The following is a 26,882-nucleotide window of genomic DNA, read 5'->3' on the forward strand; positions in this document are numbered from 1 at the left end:
TGAAATGGCTAGCTAGTTAGCGGGTACGCGCTAGTAGCGTTTCAATCAGTTACGTCACTTGCTCTGAGACTTAAGTAGGGTTTCCCCTTGCTCTGCAAGGGCCGTGGCCTTTGTGGAGCGATGGGTAACGATGCTTCGTGGGCGACCGTTGTTGATGTGTGCAGAGGGTCCCTGGTTCGCGCCCGAGGTCGGGGCGAGGGGACGTACTAAAGTTGTACTGTTACATTGATGCTGTTGACCCGGATCACTGGTTGCTGCGGAAAAGGAGGAGGTTGAAAGGGGGGTGAGTGTAACGGATGTGAAATGGCTAGCTAGTTAGCGGGTACGCGCTAGTAGCGTTTCAATCAGTTACGTCACTTGCTCTGAGACTTAAGTAGGGTTTCCCCTTGCTCTGCAAGGGCCGTGGCCTTTGTGGAGCGATGGGTAACGATGCTTCGTGGGTGACTGTTGTCGATGTGTGCAGAGGGTCCCTGGTTCGCGCCCGTGTCGGGGCGAGGGGACGGTTTAAAGTTATACTGTTACAGTAGCTAGCCAATGGTAGCCAGTTAGCTTGGGTGCTTGACTGCCGTTGAACGCTCGGATTAACCCTACTCCTCGGGCCAAAGCGTCCACTCAACTGAAACAATACCGTTCTTTTACAGTATACTAAAATGAACTAATAGTATGTAGTATATACTCATTAAGTATGTAGTATGTTAGTATGGGTATTCGAACACAGCCATTGTTAGATATTACTGCACTGTCAGAGTTAGAAGCACAAGCATTTTGCTACACCCATAATATCTGCAAAACACGTGTATGTGACAAATACAATTTGAATCGATTTTTATTTAATAAGTATGATGTAGTGTCTCTATACAACCACTAGATGGTGGTGTAACATGTTACATTGATAACATGATGCAGCGTCTCTATCGAACCAGTAGATGGTGGTGTTGTTTACATTTTGAATGGAATATGTTAAAGATTCCCATAAATTCACCTCTGTAAACTCACCTGGGAATAATAAACCTCTGCACTAAATTCTGATACCAGAAATAGGTACATTTACCCATGCCTTTATTTCTCTCCTCAAAACCCCCAACCATTGAGAAGACACGTGTGTGTGCTCTGAGATAGCTACTATTCTGGGACTACTTTTAATAAACTATATCTGATGTTAGAGAAGCTTCCATTGAAGAACACTCTCTGGGTTCTATTGGATAAATAACTCTCCAACCGTGTTATGGCAGGTGATGTAAAGCCATAGCAAGTGAGTTTCTTCAATAACAAATAATGATCAATAACATCAAAGGCTGCACTGAAATTTAACAATACAGCTCCAACTATCATATTTTAACCAATCACATCACATCAAACACTTATCATCAAAACAGTATCATGCTTTTAAAACTCGCCTCACTTTGATAGATCAATTTAAAGAAAGAAGTTCAACAACCGGTGGAAACTGAGTGGAAAATATGGTCGTTGTGGATGTTTCAAAGATACACAAGGAAATGGGCCGTGCTTTCTAAGGTGACGATTAATTAAAAACATCCATATGTATATTAGAGCTTATGCATATGCATACAGTACCTTCGGAAAGTATTCAGACCCCTTTACTTTTTCAACATTTTGTTATTCTACAGCCTTATTCTAAAATGGATTACATTTTAAAAAACTGCAATCTCAACACAATGCCCCATAATGACAAAGCGAAAACAGGTTTTAAGACATTTTTGCTAATTTATTATAAATAAAAAACAGATACCTTATTCACATAACTATTCAGACCCTTCAATAACCGGCTGACAAAATGTCATGACCGCCACAGTCCTAGTAGAACACAATGTGATTTTCTGGGACAGGGATGGCTTTGCTAAACTTCTGCGTTTTCTGGAACAATGCTAACTGTGGACAAGCAGAGACTAGTTCAGTGAGGTAAGCTCAACCTGAGGTGTGTTGAATGGGGAACATGCCGGCAGGGATAGTCACGAAATGGAATTGTTGTTCTAAATTGAACTACACAATTGTTCAATTAATCATAAATCCAGAGGCTCTAACAGTTTTCACAGTTCATTTCTTAACAGGTGCATGTATTTGATTTGCCCTAAACATAACCCTTTGTATTCAGGACAAAAAGTGCATTTCTTTAGTGCCTTGTTGCAAACAGGATGCATGTTTTGGAATATTTTTATTTTGTACAGGCTTCCTTCTTTTCACTCTATCATTTAGGTTAGTATTGTGGAGTAACTACAATATTGTTGATCCATCCTTAGTTTTCTCCTATCACAGCCATTAAACTTTGTATCTGTTTTAAAGTCACCATTGGCCTCCTGGTGAAATCCCTGAGCTGTTTCCTTCCTCTCCAGCAGTTAGGAAGGATGCCTGTATCTTTGTAGTTACTGGGTGTATTGATACACCATCCAAAGTGTAATAACTTCCCCATGCTCAAAGGGATATTCAACGTCTGCTTTTCATTTTAATTTTTTTACCCATCTACCAATAGCTGTCCTTCTTTGTGAGGCATTGGAAAACCTTCCTGGTCTTTGTGGTTGAATGTGGGTTTGAAATTCACTGGAGAGGGGTAGAAATTAAAGTCAAGGGGTATGAATACTTTCTGAAGGTACTGTAAATATCAAATGGACCATAACCTTCACATGATTGCTATTTTTCATTTGGAATTTGCCCTCGGGCAACAGTGCGCTCTCAGACCTTCACACTGAGACTGAACATCAGTGTAGATCAGTCATCACCTTGCTTAATCTACGTCCTCACTCCAACCCTCACTGGTTAGCCATAGCATTCCATGCCCTGGAGATCTGAGGAATGTGTGTAAACAGATCTAGGTCTAGAAGCTCTGCCTGAAGTAGGCTACAATACCTGAAGAGAGCAGTCAGGGACCGACCAATGAAAGAGTGACTTGTGACTCTCTTTAACCAACCCAACCCCCACTACTCACTTCCTGGTGGGAAACGGGAATTGTTGCAACACCATCACTACTGCTGTTTGTGAGGCTAACGCAGGACTTACTGAAGCTGGCACGCGCTTAATAACCTCCCTCATCATGAGATGACTGGTCTCAGATGGTCTTTGCTATTTGAGAAGGTATGTGTGGGGTTCATGTTTGCAGGCTTTTTGCCCTTTTAACCTTGCTTCCTCAAAAGTTGCATCTTAGGTGTATATTTTCATTTCTCTTCAAACATTGTATTAAGTGTGATGTGTAGACTGTGACAATTCCTTTCAAGCTGAAAGCTAATCATTACATTTAGATTTTTTTGTTGTAAAAATGGGATTGAAATGGCTTGTTTTTTCTAGCGTATTCCTCTCCTCGTAAAATGCAAACGTCTGAGAGAAACCGGTGGGTCAAGTCTGATGTGTGGTATTGACGTATGACCTCTACCAATGTTTTTTGATTATCATAGAATAATATGCAGCCAAACAAATGGCTTAATACTTAGCCTAATGTGTGTGTGTTTTAGCCTGTAGCCTGCCTCAATCTTGCTGTCTCATACCAGGAAATTCTACACTACATTCAAAGTAGCACAACCCAAGTCATCTTTGAACATGCCGATAACCTGTGAAAATGAAAATATGCCACGCTTACTCTAGACACACATACAGTGGCCATGTTTAACCTGTGTGTATGTGTGCGCATACTATAGTATTATAGTAGTTAGTTCAGTAAACATGAAAATACTATTTCAAAATCTACTATATGGCTTGCCCTGTGAAAATGAAAACGTGCCATTCTGTATAGAGCGACCAACAAACACTGAAGCTTTTTAAACTCACACATAGCCCACACACACACACAGTTGCTCTATTTGTAGGTGTGATTGAGCAGTCATGTTTTACCTGTGTGTGTGTTGTGTTCTACCCTCCAGCTGATGATCTTTGGCTTCTTCCTGTGTCTGGATGCCTTCCTCTACGTGTTCACTCTGCTGCCCCTCCGGGTGCTGCTGGCCCTGCTACACCTCTTCACCCTGCCCTGCTGCGGCCTCCGGTGAGCCCCCCCCCCCCCCCCCCCCCCACACACACACACAGACTCGCTGGGTCGCGATAGAAATGCCGTGAATAGATATGAAATACATGTCTAGTCTACCAAATGTATTTCTATCTGAATGTTTCGTAAATGTGTGCTCTGTTGAACGTACCGAAAAAACACTGCATGATAACATTTGAGTTAAGGGTGCTACGTGACCACTACCATATCTATCTATAACATACATGATTATTTATTACAACAGAAGGGGTTAATAGGGCAATATGTATAGGACTATCTCACCCAGTTTCCCCCCAAAATAGGCCTAGTTCCCCAAGTGGGGCATAATCCTAACTTTGAGTGTTTAACTCAAACGTTCACAGAAATCACACCCTGATATCAATGAGATTTGCATGAAAACCGGAGTTTGCTCATGTCTCTAGTTAGGATTCGGCTTGTCTGGAGACTGATCCGTACGTTATCTAGGTTTATACTCCACAGTAAGTATTGTTCTCACTCAGTTTGCCTGTGACTGGTCTGTACAAAGATCACTCTCTTCCCTTGCCTTCTTTCCCTGCAGGGCAAACGTATGCCCCTACTGCAATCGGAGCAGGTATGCTTGTCTCACGCCTGCCACAGCTTCATCACTTATATTTATGATTTCACCATCTCCATCTTGTTTGTCCTGATATGCAGCTTTGTGCTGTATTCTTCATGCTCCATGCAAAAGCCACTATTAGTAGTGTTCACAAACAGGGCTGTGCTAGCCACGGCAACACGTATACTAAATTGTACGATTTCCCTGCAAGGGCCCAGATACAGGGCCTATAGAAAGTCTACACCCCCCTTGGATTTCTTCACATTTTATAGTGTCACAAAGTGGGATTGAAATGGATTGAATTGTTATTTTTTGTCAAAGATCTACACAAGCTACTGTAATGTCAGAGTGGAAGAATGTCATTTTTTTATAAATTTTTTTACTAATGAAAAATAAAATGCTAATATACCTTGATTCGGTAAGTATTCACCTCCCTGAGTCAATACGTGTTAGAAACATCTTTTGCAGCGATTTACAGCTGTGAGTCTTTCTGGGTAAGTCTCTTAAGAGCTATGTTTGCCCATTTTAATTATTTTCAAAAAATTTCAGGCTCTGTCAAAGTGTTGGGGATCATGGCTAGAGAGTAATTTAAGTCTTGCCATGCAGATTTAAGTCAACTGCAACTTGGCCACTCAGGAACATTTATTGTCTTCTTGGTAAGCAACTCCAGTGTAGATTTGGCTTTGTGTTGTAGGTTATTGTCCTGCTGAAAGAGGAATTCCTCTCCCAGTGTCTGGTGTAAAGCAGACTGAAGCAGGTTTTCCTGTAGTATTTTGCCTGTGCTTAGCTCCTTTCTGTTTCTTTTCATCCTGAAAAACTCCCCAGTCTTTGCAATGTCAAGCATACTCATACCATGATGCAGCCACCACCATTCTTGAAAATAAGGAGACATTACTCAGTGATGTGTTGGATTTGTCCCAAACATAAGGCTTTGCAATTAGGCCAAAAAGTGTATTCCTTTGACATGTTTTTTTACAGTATTAATTTAGTGCCTTGTTGAATATTTTGTATATTTGTATTATTCTTTTCACTCTCATTTAGGTCATTATTGTGGAGTCCATCGATCCGTCCACAGTTTTCTCACATCACAGCCATTGAACTCGGTAGATGTTTCAAAATCGTCAATGACCTCTTGGTAACATGCCTGAGCAGTTTCCTTCCTGCCTTGCAGCTCAGTTCAGAAGGACGACTGCATCTTTGATGTGTCTAGTTGGTTTAATACATCATCCACAGCATAAAATATTATCTTGACCATGCTTAAAGATACCTTATATTCAATGTCTGATTTGCTATTGTTACCCATCCACCAATCATTGCCCTTCTTTATGATGCTTTCAAAAAGCTCCCTTGTCTTTTGTAGTTGAATCTGTGCTTGAAATTCAGTACTTGACTGAGGGACCTTACAGTCGTTGTATGTATGGGGGACAGAGGAAGGGTTAGTCATTCAAAAATCATGTCAACCCCTATTATTTCAAACAGAGTCCAAATAACTTATGTGATTTGTTAAGCCACATTTTACTTGTGAACTCATTTAGGCTTGTTTAAACAAAGGAGGTGAATACTTGTGCAACGACTATATTTTAGTTATTGAATTTGTATTAATTTGTAAAAATGTGTAGAATTTTCTTTTCACTTTGACATGATGGAGTTTTTTGTGTAGATTGATGACAAAAATGGCAATTCAATATATTTCAATCCCACTTTGTAACTCAACAAAATGTGAAAAAAGTTGAAGGGGATGTGACTTTTTATAGGCCATGTACATAGTGGACATTCTTCAACAAGACTGGCCCATCAAACTGATTTCCAGGGTATAGGCCTAACAAAGCTCCTGCCTTATTGAAATGCTCAACATCAAATTACAACACACCAACAATGTGAAGTTGTCCTTGTTGGGTTGAGGACTCCTGTGTGAAAGATTTATATCCAGAGTGTGTACGGTACGCAGAATATTATGTAGGCCTAACTGAAGGGCTGATTTGAGAATGGAGGCCTGCAGCTTGCGGGGGTGCTGTGGTAGTGGATGGGCGATAGCTGTGCACTGCAGATGCTCAGTTAGACAATGCGTCGACAGATGGCTTGAGATCTCTACAACCTCGTTACAGCACCCTCACTTTCTCCATCCCCACATGAACACAGAAGTCGTAATCAGGCACTGTGACTGACTGCTAGCTTTATTGAAGTCTTTTCTTGGAAAACATCTGATAATTATGTGATAATTATTTACCACATCTCAAATAAGCTTCCAGAGTTGAGGATCGGATGTTGTTGAACTCCTTCATGGTTTATAAAGCCTTAGCTTGAAAACATCAGAACAAATTAACCTGATTCACCCCATACAGAAAATGCCTATGAATTGCATAGGTTATTTGCCAAGTCCACTCCTATGGATCTTTGAGTGTCGTTTTTGGGGGTTTGGCCGTTTTTTTTGGAAGTCGTAGTAGGCCAAAGGTAATGTATTGTAATTTCAATAGTAGTCCAAAGATAATGTTGCCGTAACTGAGGAACAACTGTGTCGACACACTGAAACTTTCAAATTTGTGATGCCCCGAGAAAGTTTTTTTGTTTGTTTTTGTTTTCACGCCTCCGAGAACAACCACATTTTGTATGCCAATAACAGTATACCAGGACTTTGTCCAGAACTCTGCTCCTCTCACACAGTACAGCTCAACGCTGATGGCTGTAGCCTTTGTGGGATCCGTTTGATGATGCTGCATGCCCTTTGTGTCTGTCTGCATGGCAGCAAAGCATGACTGACCTTTATACACACACACACACACACACACACACACACACACACACACACACACACACACACACACACACACACACACACACACACACACACACACACACCTGTTGGCCTGAGCTGCAGTCAGTCAGCTAGGGCTATCAGATTCATGGTGCTGGTTGGTGGGGGCGGGGTGGCACAGGGCCTGGCATACACTGGCAGGACAGAGAGTACACATTTTACTTGAACAGCTTCAGCAGTGTGATGTTATGGGTCACTCACTGGCCACTCCTCAGCAAAGATCCAATAGAATGTGGTTGACTGCTATGTCTGAGACCCGCCAGTAGATGGTGCTAGAGCACAAGCAGTGAATTCATCTTGTTCATACCCCTGTATGAGTTGGCATATAATATATTCTTTCTCTCCTTGAGGCTGATCTTTATTAGATTTGCTTTCACTTATTCAGTCATCTATAGCAGGGTTTCCCACATTCGGTCCTGGGGCCCCCCGGTGCATGTTTTGTTTATCGCCCTAGAACTACAAAGCTGATTCCTGATACAAAGAATCAAACCTGGATGACTAATTGCTTATTTGAATCAGCTATGTAGTGCTAGGGGAAAAACCCAAAACGTGCACCCAGCGGGGGCCCCAGGACCGAGTTAGGGAAACCCTGGTCTAGATGATTAAGCAAATCTTCCTGGCCTCCAATATTTATCAACAATGATCTTAAGTCCATCTTGCCATAATCTTTATGATAAAAAATGCTGTTTGCTTCCTTTCATACCTAACTGCGCACTATTTGGGAAGTGGACGAGACACTTGATTAAGGATTCTAATTTGCACTTCCTAAACTCGAGCTCCTCTGTCTCATCGCAGCGTCACTGCCACCCTCCCAAAATAACCTCCTGACAGACAGCCTGAGATATTGAGCTGTTTTGCACCTCCCCTGCCGTTCTCCTTGGGATGCTTTAGCCATTCTATAGCAGTTTCCTTAAGTTATTCCAAGTCTTAACGCAAGTATTGATGAATCTTAAAAGTTTTTTTTTTTTTTTTTCAATCCCTTGAAATTATGCTTTTTTAACTTCTTTAAGTTCACTAAGGTGAGGGTGGTGATGGATAGTCTCATTCGTGGGGTCTTATGCCATTATTCAGTCTATCGCCGGTAGTGGATTTCTGCATATCACATTGTCAACTCCTTCCATTAGGGACAGGCTGCTGTACAAATCAAACACACTTTTGAAAACACTATTCAGAAATCCACCACCTGCAATCGTTTGAATACTGCCCTTAGTTTGAATAATGAGTAGTTGAGTGGTGGGTACTAATAGTATACTGTAGTTATTAGCTTAGACGTACAGTAGATCAGTCTATTTAGTAGCCTTTCACCAGCTACGTCTTGACCTACTTCCTAACAGAGAATCAAGCCCCTAACATGCCCTCATTCTGCCTGCCATTACCTTTCATTTAGCCTACTCATTATGGTTGTAACATACATTAAAAAGGCAGGCTATATGAATAATATTAAACTGTGCATGTGTTCATGTGACAGATTTGGTGAGCTACTTCATTCTTCACCCCCCCCAACCGCAACCGTCTACTTATGTGTTGAATGTTTGATCCTACCTTGATCAACCTGAGTACACACACGTTTCATATTCATATTGTTAATGCTGTTTAATAAAAATTGTCATTTATGTTCAAAATAACTGGACAGTCATTCTCCTGGGGTTATTAAACCCCTTTGACTCACACATGACACGCTGACTTTCTATAGCCTAATAGTGCATGAAGCTGTCAGTCAACCAACATCCCAAGGTTCACTGTGGGAGAATCTCAATTACATACTCCTCACGTCCTCTCTCTCCTCAACTCCTCAAAACCCATTGGATGAGAAAGCCAAAGGTCTTTCCCATCTGACCTTCTACTCCAATGGATTTTGAGAAGAGCATGCAATTGAGATTCCCCCCATGTCATATCGCACACCGGTGTGACCACTAACAGTAAGCTTACGAATAAATTAGATTTGTGTGTATACATGTGCATGCATACATATAGATATGACTAGGCTCTATGTGTGTGTGCGTGTGACTAGGCTCTATGTGTGTGTGCGTGTGACTAGGCTCTATGTGTAATGTGTGTGTATGACTAGGCTTTATGTGTAATGTGTGTGTGTGTGTGTGTGTGTGTGTGTGTGTGTGTGTGTGTGTGTGTGTGTGTATGACTAGGCTTTATGTGTAATGTGTGTGTTCTGCCAGTGGCTCGCTCCTGCTGCAGCCGGCCCAGGTGTGTGACATCTTGAAGGGACTGATAATGGTGCTGTGCTACTCCATGATGCACTACGTGGACTACAGCATGATGTACCACCTGATCCGGGGACAGTCCGTCATCAAACTCTACATCATCTACAACATGCTGGAGGTACAATGGGTTGGATTTAGAGCTGTTGTACTAATCTGATCTAATATGGTTCCATTCTATAGCTCTCACTGATGTATGGTCAGAGAGTAGTTTAAGGAAGAGGAATGAGTATTAGCCGAAGTATTTGATTAGGGCCTCAGATACCCTATTTCATCTGAAATGGAGCAGGTGATGTCTTCTTATAAAACATGGTTCTAGTTTGAGTTGTTAGGCTGATATAAACCATACTAAGGCCTAGAGAAGTGTTACAGATGTAATCTGTCATAGTCTACCACCAATAATATCACTTACAGGTTGAAAGTCACTTCATTAACCCATGCTGAACTTGACTTAACTACTTACCTTCCCTCTTTAGGTTGCCGACAGACTGTTCTCGTCATTTGGCCAAGACATCCTTGATGCGCTCTACTGGACGGCCACGGAGCCCAAAGAGAGGAAGAGAGACAGCATAGGGGTCATCCCCCATTTCATCATGGCTGTGTTCTATGTCTGTATCCTTAATGGAGAACTAGGAAGTATACACAGGAAGTACTCTGCTGTAGGAATTTGTGATCTCTCAACTTCTATCCTCACGCATGTATCACTTTTCAGTTAGTGTTATTTTGTCATTGGAAAAGGTGTCCACTATCAATGATATGTCAACAATCTGAGCCCCTAGAGTGTGCAGCTCTCCTTTTCTTTAACAATGTGAGCACACACACACACCCCTTACTGCAGCTGATGCTCTTGCCACCATGTTCAGTGTTTTCCTGAGCCTCTGTCTCAGTCCTGCATGCCATTCTCATCATGGTCCAGGCGTCAACACTCAACGTGGCTTTCAACTCTCACAATAAGTCCCTGCTGACCATCATGATGTCTAACAACGTGAGTACACACACACAAACATGTAGTACTAACATTTAGAGGACACTACAATACCTTTTCCTCTGTTTCCTGCATGAACAGTTTGTGGAGATCAAAGGAAGTGTGTTCAAGAAGTTTGAGAAGAACAACCTCTTTCAGATGTCCAACAGTGGTGAGTTACTGTAACACATGTCATATGCATTTTACTGAACATTTAAGTGTGCTATGGACAGTATATTTAACACTTAGCTAGTTCTCCGGTTCAAAACACCCAACTTTTACAGTGCTCTGAGCCTGTTACGGTGCTCTGAGCCTTTCTATGCTGTAGGGTAAAACCCAGTGGCAAGCGAAGGGTTAAACCTCCTCCTCACCGCTCTTCCTCCTCTCTTTTAACATTTTGAAGCAGCAATCAGAGCTGTTAATTCAGCTTTGATAACCCAGAAGAGATGCTCTATGGATTTAATGCTTTCTGAACTGTCTCTTTGTGCCTGCTGGCTGCATGTTTTCATCTTTGTCGCTGTCATTCTGCACGAATGAAAGGACCCGACAATAAGCTTGAATCATTTCCCCCTCTTGCAATTTGCTCACACCTTTGAAGATCCGTCAATTTAGCAAGTTACACTTGGTTCCAGACCACACATGATTTCCGATTTAATATATGATATTTATGCCAAATGATGTGTAACTTTGAAAGTACATTGGAAAATGGATACCTTATTTGTTGATAGTCCATATTCACTGTTGTTATGTTGGTACGTGATTCTAAGTAATAAGTAGTAACCAATATGCCTTTTTATTTTTTTCATTTTAGATATCAAGGAACGGTTCACCAACTATGTGCTCCTGCTCATCGTCTGCCTCAGGAACATGGAGCAGTTCTCATGGAACCCAGGTAACCATTTCACACACAGCTAAACGGGTCATGCCTAGAAGGAATACAGCTTTTGCCAAATGTTTTTTTTTTAATTTTTTTTTTACATTTTAGCTAACCCTAACCTTACCTTAACCTAATTCTCTTAACCTGTTATGTTAATTCTCCTAACCTGCTGTGTAAGTTCTCTTAACCTGCTATGAAAAGCTGTATCCCATCCACTCAAAACCAGATAAACATGCAACAATAATGCTTGGATCTATTTTATTATGTTCACAGGAACAGGTGCATTTTTCATCAATGTTGTAGCATGTAGGCTACAGTCTGTAATGAACTAAGAAATGATTTCTATAACACTAGGTTACTGCTACCATCAATCACCCTAAATCCTGGTACCCTTTTTAAAAGCGTTTCATCCACTCCCTAGTGGATAAGTCATTGTGATGATGATGATGAGAGTAAGGCTGCACTTTCTGAGCGCTCTCTTAATCTAGTCAGCTGGCCCTGTCATTCCCCCTCGGCAGCCAAAGCCTCCCAATGTCAGCAGTGGTCATGATGCTAATGTCGTACACTGACCGGGTCTGACCTTATGGTATGACCTAGACCTCATCCAAAAACATTTGGGCAGACTTGCAGACCCAGATGTGAGTGTGATGAAGATTGTACTGTGTCTTGTGTTCAAATCAAATACTTTTTCTTCCTGTGACGGAACGTATTTGTACTAAGCCTAAAACAAGATGCATGATTAAACCAAGAAATCATGAAATGTACAATTGAGTCAATTAAAAAGAAAGACCAGACATTCAGTAAGGTAATGAAAGAATAGTGTACATTTAGAATTCAGCTCAATGTTCTTATCCACCCAGAGATTTAGTTTCACTTCACAAGTCAGTTGTCTTGTCCCTGTGTGTTTCCAGATCATCTCTGGGTGTTGTTACCTGACGTCTTCATGGTTATCGCCTCCGAGATCGCCGTGGACATCATCAAACACGCCTTCATCACCAAGTTCAACGAGATCACGGCAGATGTAAGAACGGATCACAGAGATGATCATTAATGATTTGATGAGTGGGAGTTCAATGAACTGAAAACAATTAATACAGTTCGCAGTTACACACCAAGAGGGAACAGTGTATTTTGAGGTCAATCTAGGAAGTGAATTGAAACTCCCCATTCACAACGACAATCTCCATTAGGAATAAATGGCGCTTAAAAAAAAATCTTAAATGGATATTGAATTAATCTACTGAATAAATTGATTACATTTCAACATAATTGACCTCAACCCTGCGGAAAACACACATGGGTGTGTGACTGTGAATTGTACGGATGTTCACTGGAGAGGGTCTGCTCTGTTCAAGTCTGAAGGATTAGTTGGTTGGCCCTTTTTGGATTTCACGGTGGCTTAGGCAGCAAATGTTTAGCCAGTCGTCCTCACTCTCTGCTGTGTGCCTCAAACTCTTTGGCGTGCCGGGGTCTCCTCCCCTCCTCTGCCCTCTTTCTAAATCACAACACGTCACATTATGCCCCAGTAGGCCTACAGGGCTAGCACACCAAACGCCAGCCACATCCTCAGCCTCATCAACTGGATTATAGCTGCTCCATATCCCACCGTCAATTGTGACCCATTCCCAGCTCTTGTGTGGTGAGAAACCTTGCCTAAGACCTGAAGCTCGGAGGGCTAACACAGTCCTGTGGCGATCAGGAGACCCGGATTCGAATCCAGTCGGATACATTGGTCCCGTGACTCTGCGAGGAGGAGTTGGTCATAGGGGGGAGGAGTGTAACGGCTGCGGTTCGGGGGAACCATGCTCGCGTGATAAGGAACCTTCCCTGAGACCTGAAAATGACCTAGGCTTCATTTCTGCCGACTAATAGGGTCTTCAAATCCAGTCGGTCACTTGTGGTCTAGTGTCATCAATTTGTTTCTCAGCCATAGCAGATGGTTACAGGTTTCATATCAAACAACATAACCATAGCGATACAGTATAATAATAAACTATAACTATAAGGGTGTGTCTCTGTGATAATGACGATGCTGTTTTCTTCCACAGGTATACAGTGAGTACAGAGCCAGCCTGGCCTTCGATCTCGTCAGCAGTCGGCAGAAAAACGTACATAGTAGCATCTCTTGAACACAGTGATTAGGCATCCCATTACATTATCCCTGCTGTTTTAATCAATGGGTTTTGTTCACTGGTGTAATTGAGTCTTTTTTTGGCAATGGGCAGGCCTGCACAGACTACAGCGACTCTGTAGCCAGAAGAATGGGCTTCATTCCTCTTCCTCTTGCAGTCCTGGTAAGATCAGCTTTGTACAACAGTCCAGTGTAGTGTTACAATAGTAGGGGTATGTTGATGGACAGTGTGCAACTCGGCACTAATTATTTGCTTTGTTTTATTGCTATCAATCAAGGAACAGTTCCTTGTTGTATGAAATAGTTTATTAGTTTCAGGACAGTGTAGTTGACTTAGAACTCCATTTTGTTGTATTAAATGGACTACTTCCATACCACTGTCACATGCAACAATGTTTCTCCTGAAGCTTTTCTTTTCTATTGTAATTGACAGCTAATCCGCGTGGTGATGAGTTCAGTGAATGTACAGGGAGCCCTGTCCTACTCCTGTCTGTTGCTCTTCTACTTGGGGTAAGAGCAAATCAAGTTATTATTATTTGTCATATATTATGATTTTCATTTACATAGCACCTCTTCCACCGCGTAAATGTACTCACTTTACACGTTTCCTAGACTAACTTGCTGTGTCAGTCATGCAATACAGGTAGCATTACTTGTTAGCAAAGTAGTCCCACTTTATGCCATGTGTATTTTCTATGTGGATGTTCGTGCCAGTCTGATCCTATTGAGTTACGTTAGCATGAGCCTTCTGCTTGGCTTTGATAGGGCTTTTCTTTTTCTCACCCTGTGGGTATCAGGGATGCAAACTAGTCACCTTTCGGCGAAATTCTCCGTTTTGAATCCAAAATAGGTGACCTAGGTGAACCGTGTAGATCCGATGAGAAAGGTTTGGGAGGTGGTGGCTTTAGATCACTACTGGCTGTAAGCGAACAGTGATGCGCGTTTGGAGGAATACTGTCGGTGTCCAAGGCTCAGCCAATCGTTCACATAACAATAGAATGCAGCACGCGATTGAAGATATTTGCTAGTTACAGATTCAACGAGGGCTCTGGAAAGACAGCAGTAGGGTGCAAAGGCAGTTTGCTAGTTACAGCAGCTCGTCCCTGAATGATAACGAGGAGGTAGATGAGAAGTCTGACCAGGAACGGGATTGAGAAGGTGATGAAGCATACTTCACGAACTGTAACCAAAAAACAACTGGCATTTGTAAAGTTTGAGGTGAGGGAGAAAGTGTTCTTAAGTATCTTGCTATAGTAACTTAGCTGGATCTAATTCTCCATTAGCTAAGTTAGCCAGATAAAAGTTGAGCAACATTAGCCAATTTAGCTGATCAAATTATTGAGTTTATTGTGTGAAAATTAGCTAGCTAATAAAGTCAGACAGCTAGCTTGCGAACGTTACAACATCAGATGAGCTAACGTTAGTAACCTAACCATTTCGCTATAGTAGTGTAACGACCCTGGGTTTATAAGCGCGGAAATCGACTCTGCCGTTTGAGCATGCTTTTGCGGCACAGTCGATAGCGCGCCGGACCTCGGGCTAGAAGGTCGAGGGTTCGAGACCTGCTCCCTGCCTGTTTCATTACATTGGTGTCAGAAGTGGGATCGGACCTTGCATCCACGACAGTGCGTGTGCTTGGCCGGTGAGCGCGTTCCTGTAAGACGTAGAGTCGCAAGCTAGCGCGAGGACGCGCTCTTTGAAAGGAGGGAGTAGTGTAACGACCCTGGGTTTATAAGCGCGGAAATCGACTCTGCCGCTTGAGCATGCTTTTGCGGCACAGTCGATAGCGCGCCGGACCTCGGGCTAGAAGGTCGAGGGTTCGAGACCTGCTCCCTGCCTGTTTCATTACAGTATTAACCTTAACTGGTATACGACTCCTTGCCGTTCCTCAGGTTTAAACGTGTTAGTTGCTTACTGGACCCTGGCAATCTGTGAAATGTTATCTAGCTAACGAACTAACTACTGTCTGTGAGCTAATGTTTTCCCTCTACAGCGTGTGGTTAATTTTCAGAATGAGAGAATTGGGTGAAAATTAGGCTTTGCTTGTTAAACAAGTGGATTCAGGGATCAAGTGTAGCTGGAGCTGGGCCTGATTTATGCTGTAGGCCAATAGAGGTGAAAGAAACGCCACACACTTTCCCTCTTTCAATACAGTGAATTAAGAAGGGGTATGCCAGGTGTACTCTCTGCCTGAAAGAGATCAATTATGCCAACAAAGGGTATCATGCTCTGCTGGCACATTGTAGAACAGATGTCCACAGGCAGAAAGGGAACAATGTAATAACGTGCAGTGTAGCCCAAAGATATTGCTTTTGTTGTGTTGAACTTGATAGTAACCCTTTTGTGTGAGTGAGGGGGGATTATTAAATGTTTTACTCAGTTCATGTTATTTTTGCACACATGTAGCCTTGTACACTTGATCGATGTCTACTATAGTGGCCACTATAATAGAGCAAAAATAGAATGCCTGTTTGTTTCATTCTATTTCTACTTGAGATGTAGTGCAATATTTAGATGTGTGTGTGTGGTCACAAGTGTTCTATTATAAAGGCTGTCATGGCTTACTGCAATATTAGTGTATTGTTTTTTCTCAAGACTTGAGTGTCATTTAAAGTCTAGGCAACAAATAACATCGAATTGCTTTCCTTACATTTTTTAGCTGTGAGTTAGTTTCACATTACCCACTTTTTATTTTACACACAGAGACTGATTATGTAGATCATATTATTTTGTTGTTTAATTAGTTAAAACCTACATTAACCCCTAGCAGGGATTTTTTGCATGTTTCAGAGAGAGAGAAAAAAGTGTCACCTTTTTGGGCACTCAAGTTTGCATCCCTGGGGTATAGACCACTGAACAGTTATCCTGAGGTGGAATACAACATTGTCATCGCCAGTGCCCACCCACCCCCTCACGTCCGTTTTAAAAATAGCTGTGTCCCCAACGGATGCTGGTGTCTGTGCAAAGACCACAGTACGGCTAGCACGAGCCCAGCAAAAACCCTCTGAGGGCGTTTGGTCCACAGACATAGATGCTGCTGTCTCTCTCCATCGGATTTCAAATGCATCATAGGCTTCAGATATGCAGAAGCCTAGTGTGTCCTAAAGCTGTTGGTTAATAATGACATTTTTTGTCCATGTATTGAGTGTTATAAAGCCAATTACTTTGTGTTTGTGTATTTTTGGGGTGCCTAACTTAAATGTTCCACAGTAAAAGCCCTTCATACTCAGTGTGGGTAGTATGGATACTTTGTGGGTAATGTTGCTATTCCCTAATACGGTGAGATTTTGAGCTAACCCTTTGAATTGGCAATTTTTTATTGAATATCAAATATGTGCCAAAAAGGTTATACCAGTATACCTTATCTGTATTTAAGTATACAATCAAATCTAGACCTGTCCACAATGAAAACACTCAATGACTACAGTATTCTGCTGTTGTGGGCAAATGACAAATAGTCCCCTTCACCTTGGATAGCATTAATAATCGTCTTTTCCCTGTGTAGGATGGTGAATATCATTACTGATCCTCTTTTCCCTGTGTAGGATGGTGAATATCATTACTGATCCTCTTTTCCCTGTGTAGGATGGTGAATATCATTACTGATCCTCTTTTCCCTGTGTAGGATGGTGAATATCATTACTGATCCTCTTTTCCCTGTGTAGGATGGTGAATATCATTACTGATCCTCTTTTCCCTGTGTAGGATGGTGAATATCATTACTGATCCTCTTTTCCCTGTGTAGGATGGTGAATATCATTACTGATCCTCTTTTCCCTGTGTAGGATGGTGAATATCATTACTGATCCTCTTTTCCCTGTGTAGGATGGTGAATATCATTACTGATCCTCTTTTCCCTGTGTAGGATGGTGAATATCATTACTGATCCTCTTTTCCCTGTGTAGGATGGTGAATATCATTACTGATCCTCTTTTCCCTGTGTAGGATGGTGAATATCATTACTGATCCTCTTTTCCCTGTGTAGGATGGTGAATATCATTACTGATCCTCTTTTCCCTGTGTAGGATGGTGAATATCATTACTGATCCTCTTTTTCCTGTGTAGGATGGTGAATATCATTACTGATCCTCTTTTTCCTGTGTAGGATGGTGAATATCATTACTGATCCTCTTTTTCCTGTGTAGGATGGTGACCCTGAAGGTGTTGAACAGTATCGTGCTACTGGGGAAGTCGTGTGTGTATGTGAAGAGAGCCAACATGGAGGACAAACTGTTTGAGAGGCCCTCCACAGCCGCCCCCGGGAAGACGCCTAGTAGAACCAGGAAAACATCCAGATGTACAGCCCCCTCAGGTACCCAGCGACAGACAATACCCTAGTATTACCCAGCGACAGACAATACCCTAGTATTACCCAGCGACAGACAATACCCTAGTATTACCCAGCGACAGACAATACCCTAGTAATACCCAACGACAGACAATACCCTAGTATTACCCAACGACAGACAATACCCTAGTATTACCCAACGACAGACAATACCCTAGTAATACCCAACGACAGACAATACCCTAGTATTACCCAACGACAGACAATACCCTAGTATTACCCAACGACAGACAATACCCTAGTAATACCCAACGACAGACAATACCCTAGTATTACCCAACGACAGACAATACCCTAGTATTACCCAACGACAGACAATACCCTAGTATTACCCAACGACAGACAATACCCTAGTAATACCCAACGACAGACAATACCCTAGTAATACCCAACGACAGACAATACCCTAGTAATACCCAACGACAGACAATACCCTAGTATTACCCAGCGACAGACAATACCCTAGTAATACCCAACGACAGACAATACCCTAGTATTACCTAACGACAGACAATACCCTAGTATTACCCAACGACAGACAATACCCTAGTAATACCCAACGACAGACAATACCCTAGTAATACCCAACGACAGACAATACCCTAGTAATACCCAACGACAGACAATACCCTAGTATTACCCAACGACAGACAATACCTTAGTATTACCCAACGACAGACAATACCCTAGTATTACCCAACGACAGACAATACCCTAGTATTACCCAACGACAGACAATACCCTAGTATTACCCAACGACAGACAATACCCTAGTATTACCCAACGACAGACAATACCCTAGTATTACCCAACGACAGACAATACCCTAGTATTTATCTTAATTTACCTTTATTTTACCAGGGAGGGAACAGCTTCTCATTTACAATAATGACCTGGGAACAGGTACAAACCTTGCATAAGACCATGAAGACTTCCTGAGCTAATGCCTAGGGTTTTGCTTAGTGTGCTAACACTATTATGGCATGCAGGAGACCCAGATTCGAACCCAGTCAGTCACATACAGCCTACCCAGCTTCAATAAGACACTTGGTTACATTAAATTACTCATTCTTCTTAGCAATCCCAGCTTGCCAAACCCAGCCTCAAGCGAGCAGATGCGTATTCCGACTCGGGTAATTGAACTCACGCAGTGCCACACACACACACACACACAATCTCTGTCATCCACATCGAAACTGCTATTGAAATTCAATGCACGGGACAGAGATAAATAGTTAGTTGTGTGTTTCTGCGTGCGCGTGTGTGTGGATCTTCAGCGTGGCAGACGAGCCTGCTGCGCTAAGCTGAGAGCATTAGAGCGACAAGCGGCGCCACGTCGTCACTTCAGAGATCTTCCTCACTCCTGTGTTTATACAGAACCGCCATTTTCAGAGAAAAGATTCAGTAGTACAGTATGTGACATGTTAAAGCACCAAACCATATCATGTGGGATCAGAAGGTCTCTGAAGCCTGAACGCTTCCGCTGCTATTCTTAATTAGCCCATCTGTAACTACTGTACTCAACCCGGCTGTCTCTTCTGGGCTGCATTCATAAGGGCAAAATGTTTTGGGTTGGAAAACAAGCGTCTCTTATTGGACGAGTTCAGGTACTCCCTCATAGTATTGCACGGTATACTGGTACCACGGTAATATCATGGTACCAAAACGTCAATATAGAATACCCTAGTACAGTCTCATGGGATGCTACCGATCTAAAGAACCAACTGGTGCCTGTTATACAATGTTTATAAAGTCAGTTTTGTTAATACAATTAGTAAAAAACATTAAGCAAAAGCAACTAGTCTCTAGTATGCGCCAGTCCAATAATATACACTTCACTTTCATGCACATCTCACGTGTGGCAGCTGTGATCAGCCAGCTGCATCCCCTACCAGCCATCACTCACCTGCTTCTCTCTGTCCATCCTACCAGCCATCACTCACCTGCTTCTCTCCGTCCGCTCTTCCTGCTCATCTGTTCCTCCATCAGTTTTTAAATCTAATTTAGCGGTGATGGCGAGCAGGGATGCAGACCCCAATGAGTCTTCTGTTGTAACACTGGAGCAGTGTAGATACGTTATATAATTTCATCGCCTGGTATAACATAGAGCACAGGCCAGTCTGAGTAGGCTTTGCAATTGAAAGTTCGCTGTCACGCAGCCTCGGAGTGCCAGATTGGAAAATGGACAGGCATGCTTACAGCTTTACAGCAAAAAATAACAGTGTGTCTCTAGGCGAAACAGTAAAAAAAAAAAAAAGTGACCCATTTTACCAGAGCTCCCTTTTTTTCTTCCTGAGCAATTTTGCGCGCATTTATAAAATTTCACAAACCATCTCACAGGCTGTTTTAAACTAATCACGGGTCGCTAATTGGTGGTTTGATATTAACAAACATTGTTCAGTCATGTTACCTAGCTAGCTAACAACCGGTCAACTTGAAAGTCTAGACATTTGATTGGTAAGGAATGAAAGGAAAAGGGTCTGCTACTCATGAGATGTACTTCAAAGGTAGGATTCATATAGGCCTAATGTAAAACTAAACTGTATTTAACATTTTTTTTGTCTCTTTCTGGTGCTCCTTAAATTCTGTTTGTTGCCTAACGTTTTTCAAGTTGGGAGCAGTGTGTATGTGTTTGTGGGAGAGGGAGGGATGCGGAGGGGGACGGAAGGAGGGAGAGGAACGGAAGGAGTGAGAGGGAGACGGAGAGTGTGGGACGGAGACTGGGGGAGAGTGTGGGATGGAGACTGGGGGAGAGTGTGGGACGGAGACTGGGGGAGAGTGTGGGACGGAGACTGGGGGAGAGTGTGGGACGGAGACTGGGGGAGAGTGGGACGGAGACTGGGGGAGAGTGTGGGACGGAGACTGGGGGAGAGTGTGGGACGGAGACTGGGGGAGAGTGTGGGACGGAGACTGGGGGAGAGTGTGGGACGGAGACTGGGGGAGAGTGTGGGACGGAGACTCGGGGAGAGTGTGGGACGGAGACTCGGGGAGAGTGTGGGACGGAGACTCGGGGAGAGTGTGGGACGGAGACTCGGGGAGAGTGTGGGACGGAGACTCGGGGAGAGTGTGGGACGGAGAGTGTGGGACGGAGACTCGGGGAGAGTGTGGGACGGAGACTCGGGGAGAGTGTGGGACGGAGACTCGGGGAGAGTGTGGGACGGAGACTGGGGGACGGAGACTGGGGGAGAGTGTGGGACGGAGACGGCGGAACGGAGGGAGACTGAGTGTGGGACAGACAGGAGGGAGGGAGTGTGCCCTTGCTAACTGAAGAGTAAAGAAGTTTTTCCCCGTACTGACCCAATGACATGCAGATAATTATGCCTTTACAGTATATTCCTTCCTCCCATTCCTCCAGCCAAATCACAGGTAGGCCTTTGCAAATATGAGCAATCAGTAATTCTATGCAGTATTCTATTAAGTTACTACTAAGTTAATTCAAATGTGTTGTATTGACTAGAAATGGGAATATCAGTGACAGGTTTTTTGCGTAGCACGTGAATAACATTTAGAAAACGGAAACAAGCGTGCGGGGGACAGGGGCGAACGGGATGCTATGTCGCTCTGAATTTTCCCCCAAAATTGTACTACTCTGTATCATAATACTTGGCATGTTATTGTATCATTAGTAAAATGTTGGTATTGTGACAACACTAGTCCTCTATTTCATTCCGTTTGGTGCCTAATGAACACCTTGGAGAAATGGGTTAGTTTTAGCCCACAGGTTCCAATGGATGCCGTACCATACTAACAGACTGGTTTGTCTCTCGTTCTTCATAACCATTTGGATGAAGATCTAATTGGAGGTGCCATATGTCCATAGGTCACTGTCTGAGGCAGAGAATATACTGATGAGCAACTGTGGTCTCCCTCAGGCTGTGTCATGGAAGCTTCTGGTGAAAGCATATGGCTAGTTGAGGAAAGAATGGATAAAGACCACAAATGCATGTTGGTTATACCACTGGTTCAGTACCACAATGCAGTTTCTAAAGTAGGTCTGCTGTATCCCCTTGTGTTGTTGCCTGTAAAGGAGCACACATTTATTTCATGCAGTCTGGCGAATACACACTTGATTGCTGCTCGCCTGGTAAAGTCTAATTTGCAACCCACTCTTTTATATGCAAGTGAGGCATGTCAGCGCCCTGGGCAAATGGCTGTCTCCGTAGAGTAGTAACCCATGTGCTGATATGCTGCTGCTGCTTCACTCAACTTTATTTGAATATATCAGAGGTCATGAATTATTCTGTTTGGCCGACCAAACTTGTGAACGCCATTTACACTGAAGACTGGTATTTAAGGCCAGGATTAGTGGAGCTTGAGAAATCTACTGGTATTAATGTAGCTGTGTCTCTTTGACCCAACCATATATAGTAGGAGTTTTTATTCCTATAAATTAATTTAGTTGGTTTTCCTGTTTATTTTGTATCTCTACAGTCAAATCTAATCAAAAACTAAGTTTGCGATGTTCTTGTTTACTTGCTTATTATCTGTAAGTGTGTGTTACTAACTTTTCTCCAATCCTCAAATTACCAAGTATTGTTCATGTTTGTGTTAAATCTCTCTGTCTGTCTCTCTGTCCCGTCAGGTGATCCATCAGGTGATCCGTGGTCCGAGCGGTCCCCATCCAGTCCTTCCTGCACCTCCATCACCGCCCAGCCTACCCCCACTGCCAGCCCCACCCTGCGGCCAGAGACCGTACCGCCTCCCCCCACTACTTCCACAACCTCAGCCATCCCAGAGCCAGACCCGGACCCTGACACCCTCACCCCCTCTCCCCCTGCCACTCCTGAGCAGAAAGAGGAGGAAGGGATGGAAGGCACAGAGCTGAAGCATAGGACCCCTAAAAAGGACCTGCTGGATGTTGACCGCTTCACTATATGCGGGAACCGCATCGATTGACCCCTTCTATTGACCCCTCCCCAAAAAAGTGATAATCACTCAGGAGAGGCGGTGAGCTGGACGCACGCCAGCACTTCGGCTCTCTTAGCCAAAGCCAGCGGAAGCAACATGTATTTATTGAGCTAGACAGACAGTAAGTTATTGCCATACAGTAAGCTATTGTGGACTCTGGGATTGGCTGTTTAATTTAAGTCGACCTGTTGTTTTTTGGGGGCCGACAAGGAGAACTAAGTTGGTTGGGCGACGGAAGAATTTGAGCGGTATTGTTGTTTCCATGACAACCCAGTCGTGCACCTGTGTGTGCGCGTGTGCGTGCACGGACACGAATGTGAAACATGAGAAATGGGGCCTCTTCTCAGATAAACATCCAGCAAAAGATGAACAAACTAAAATCAAACTGCAAATGAGGTTTCTGGATCATTATGGTTTACAGGAAAACAATACCATGTTAAATTAGTTATCTGTCAATGTTATACTGTTTAATATGGACATATTAGATCGAAATGACTGAAATTATAAACTATTTGCTCATCAAAAAGCTTTACCCGAATAATTGGAATTTAGTGTTATGAAATATCCCGTTTGGTACGAGTTCCATTTGGTAGTGGGAAGAACATCTATACATGTGACTATGTAGAGCTTTCTTTTACAGATATTGTAATATCCTTCAGTTTGATTTAAAATAGCCAAGGGTACCCTTCATTTGAGGGTTTTATGTTCGCCATTACTACAATTATTACACATATTTCCTTTGGGGCGGCAGGGTAGCCTAGTGGTAAGAGCGCTGGACTAGTAACCGAAAGGTTGCAAGATCGAATCCCCGAGCTGAGAAGGTAAAAATCTGTCGTTCTGCCCCTGAACAAGGCAGTTAACCCACTGTTCCTAGGCCGTCATTGAAAATAAGAATTTGTTCTTAACTGACTTGCCTAGTTAAATAAAGGTAAAATAAATAAATACAAATTGTGGAAAGTTCATAATAGCATTTTATGATGACAATAATCCCTATTTTGCTGTATTCTGAGTTGTCAAACCTTTGGGGATTTTTGTTATGAATGTTGCACTGATGTACCGTATTGTCTTAAATATGCTACATATGACAGGTTTTCTAGCTATTTCTCTTCATTTCACGGCCATGCAATGTTTTAATGTTTACTTCCCGAGCATTTCAGAAGCAATATATCCAAAACATAGTGCATATATTTTTGCCCATGCTTTTTTAATTCAGTTATTTTACCATGCCTTGAGGGAAGTTGTTTTGCTTTGATTTGGCCTTTTGTATTTTATTGCTACAGTTAATTATAAACTCACTGGTATTTTTGCTATACCAGTGGTCAAAATGTATATTAGACCAGCCTGATTCTGATTAGAATGTGATAAGTGAAACATAATGTTTTATTTAGTTAGCATATTGTATCATTTTATACTATATTTAAACACCTGGCCATAATGTTACAGCTGCTGTGCTTATATGTGTTGGGAAATGGAAGCCACTGAACCTCAATTGAGTAGAACAGAGTAGAAATCAATAAATGATGCAAAGTGACATAGCACTTCATTGGTCTTGCTGTTTAGGGTCTTTAGGCAACACTTTACATGGTGTACAGTATGTTAGCACAAGCAGTTACCACTGCTGTCTGTATTCCAAGTAAAACAAGTGAGTGCTTACTGTAAATGGTACGTACCAGGGTTGGGGTTAATTCCATTTTCAATTCAGTTTGTTCATGAACTGGATTGACTGAATTGAAAACAGAATTGACTCCAACCCTGGTAGGTATTGCACAACTTTTACAGGATATTAATGACAGCTATGTTTCCTCTGGTACAGTAGGTACTCTGGTATAAGCCCTATGTAATGTAAAGGGATGCCATTTTTATTCTCGCTATTATGAAAATATGTAAAGTGTAACATACTCACGCATATCAGCATTGATCATACTTTGTTTGAAGAAATAGCTGTTTTTAATGGTCATTACCATTGTTATAAGGAAGATTGTTCTATTTTTGGAGCTGCCAGGTCAAATCAAACCCAATTGTATTTGTCACGTGCTGAATACAACAGGTGTAGACTTTATAATATTTGATAGTATTTTGCGCGTAGAACTTCCACGGAACCATCTCCAGGGGTTTTGTACTGTTCTGATGCAATGATGAAAAACTGTTCACTTAATCTCATCTGTTTGGTTCATAAGAACTTCACCGTGATATGAAATGGCCCTCTTTTTGGGGTGATGATGAATAAAAGTTATTTTGTACTTCTGTTGTCGTTGTCCAACATCTACAGTTTGAGGGGTGATTCTCGCTCTCTCTCACTGTCTCTCGTCCTCTCTCTCATCAGATGATCCCAAGCCTGAGTTGAGCCCCTCCACTCATTCCTGCTCCTCCATACTCCCTTCCTTTTCTTCTGTTACCAGCAAGCCCCTGTAGAGGTTTACAGTTGAGGTAAGCTGACTGTCACGCTCACACCAGTAATGACCTTACCTTCTACAGAAGAAGAGGGCGCTGACTCAGACAGGTAGTGTAAATCCACCCCCAGCCAAGCATGTCTGAGAGGGCTAAGCGTCTTACCTTGGAGGCTGAGCCGGTCCATGCCTTCTTTCAGGCTTGAGGTAAGTAGTCCTCTGGTAGTGTTCTGGCTGGAGCAGGACCAGTGATGACAAGGTATACGTATAATCTCACGCTAGAGCAACCTTAGTTCTAGACCAGGGGTCATCAACTAGATTCAGCCACAGGACAATTTTTTTTCTTGAGCAGATGGTCAGGGGCCAGAACTTAATTACAAATAATTTGTAGACAGCAAGAAGACCAAACAGATATATTTGACTAAAACGATCATTTCAAACCTTACTTCCATTTGTATACGATCACATCTCTATTATGCATGGTAATACTTTGGAACACATTTCCAAAATTCAAAACACTTGTAGCTGATTTTCTGATGTTTTTACAGTCCTTTTGTTTTCAACAATAAAAAAAAATCTACAGTTTTTTTGGGGGGGGGGCCAAATAGCTGCTAGTTGGAAACCTGTCTGTCCTAGAGTGTGACTGTACAAGACCAGTGGACTCAGCTGAGGTTAGGCTAATGTTCATCAAATGAAAACAACTGCACACAACGATTACAGATGACAATCTATTTTAGTCCTGATAAAGATGCTGTGTTGATCCTCAAGATGTTGACTCAAACTGCTGTTGCCTTTTCAAACAAGAATTGATATATTTTGACATACAGTATGTCTTTAGTGTCCCAAGAAGCAGTCTTCTAGTTTATATTTTGTATTGTAATGGTCCCTGAAGGACACTGGTTTAGCAGGACTTTAGTACAACATTGAAAGAAGGCTAGTTTATTTTCCGCAACCATGTTTGTCACACTTATTCTGGCTATTTGGGGATTTCCTGTATTCTTTTTGACAATGAACTGTTGCAATTTGTGTTGACTTAACAGAAGGCAACATTTGCTGGAAACATATTAGTGGTGGTGGAGATTTAATATATACAGTACCAGTCACATTTTTGGACACACCTACTCATTCAAGGACCTTTCTTAATTTTACTATTTTCTACATTGTAGAATAATAGTGAAGACATCAAAACTATGAAGTAACACATGGAATCATGTAGTAACCAAAAAAGAAAAATATTTTATATTTGAGATTCTTCAAAGTAACCCCCTCTTTGCCTTGATGACAGCTTAGCACACTCTTGGCATTCTCTCAACCAGCTTCATGAGGAATGATTTTCCAACAGTCTTAAAGGAGTTCCCACATATGCTGAGCACTTGTTGGCTGCTTTTCATTCACTCTGTGGTCCAACTCATCCGAAACCATCTCAATTGGGTTGAGGTGGGGTGATTGTGGAGGCCAGGTCATCTGATGCAGCACTCCATCACTCTCCTTCTTGGTCAAATAGCCATCCGTTCTACTCACAAAGACACAGCGGTTGGAACCAAAAATCTCAAATTTAGACTCATCAGACCAAAGGACAGATTCCCACCGGTCTAATGTCCATTGCTCGTGTTTCTTGGCCCAAGCAAGTCTCTTCTTCTTATTGGTGTTCTTTAGTAGTGGTTTCTTTGCAGCAAT

The 26,882-nt window shown here is 42.4% G+C and overlaps 1 protein-coding gene across 5 annotated transcripts in view; it reads left to right on the plus strand.

The window, feature by feature from the left end:
* The window catches only part of LOC139574470 (transmembrane anterior posterior transformation protein 1 homolog), a 30,612-nt gene extending 5,554 nt beyond the window's left edge, over window positions 1-25,058 (plus strand). Inside the window, exons 1-14 of one of the 5 annotated variants that reach the window (XM_071399076.1) lie at window positions 2,949-3,087; window positions 3,867-3,985; window positions 4,512-4,577; window positions 9,549-9,711; window positions 10,067-10,202; window positions 10,478-10,575; window positions 10,657-10,726; window positions 11,366-11,446; window positions 12,343-12,452; window positions 13,480-13,539; window positions 13,657-13,725; window positions 13,996-14,072; window positions 17,708-17,874; window positions 22,493-25,058. In XM_071399076.1, the coding sequence (XP_071255177.1) occupies window positions 3,052-3,087; window positions 3,867-3,985; window positions 4,512-4,577; window positions 9,549-9,711; window positions 10,067-10,202; window positions 10,478-10,575; window positions 10,657-10,726; window positions 11,366-11,446; window positions 12,343-12,452; window positions 13,480-13,539; window positions 13,657-13,725; window positions 13,996-14,072; window positions 17,708-17,874; window positions 22,493-22,806 (1,566 nt within the window). In that variant the 5' untranslated portion in view covers window positions 2,949-3,051 and the 3' untranslated portion in view covers window positions 22,807-25,058. Of the gene's footprint in view, window positions 1-2,948; window positions 3,088-3,866; window positions 3,986-4,511; window positions 4,578-9,548; window positions 9,712-10,066; window positions 10,203-10,477; window positions 10,576-10,656; window positions 10,727-11,365; window positions 11,447-12,342; window positions 12,453-13,479; window positions 13,540-13,656; window positions 13,726-13,995; window positions 14,073-17,707; window positions 17,875-22,492 lie in introns of those variants that run through there. The other 4 variants (XM_071399072.1, XM_071399073.1, XM_071399077.1 and 1 more) reach the window with 4 other exon arrangements.
* Window positions 25,059-26,882: the final 1,824 nt, after the last annotated feature.

This window comes from Salvelinus alpinus, chromosome 4 (assembly GCF_045679555.1).
Source record: "Salvelinus alpinus chromosome 4, SLU_Salpinus.1, whole genome shotgun sequence".
In the NCBI taxonomy this organism is placed as follows: domain Eukaryota; kingdom Metazoa; phylum Chordata; class Actinopteri; order Salmoniformes; family Salmonidae; genus Salvelinus; species Salvelinus alpinus.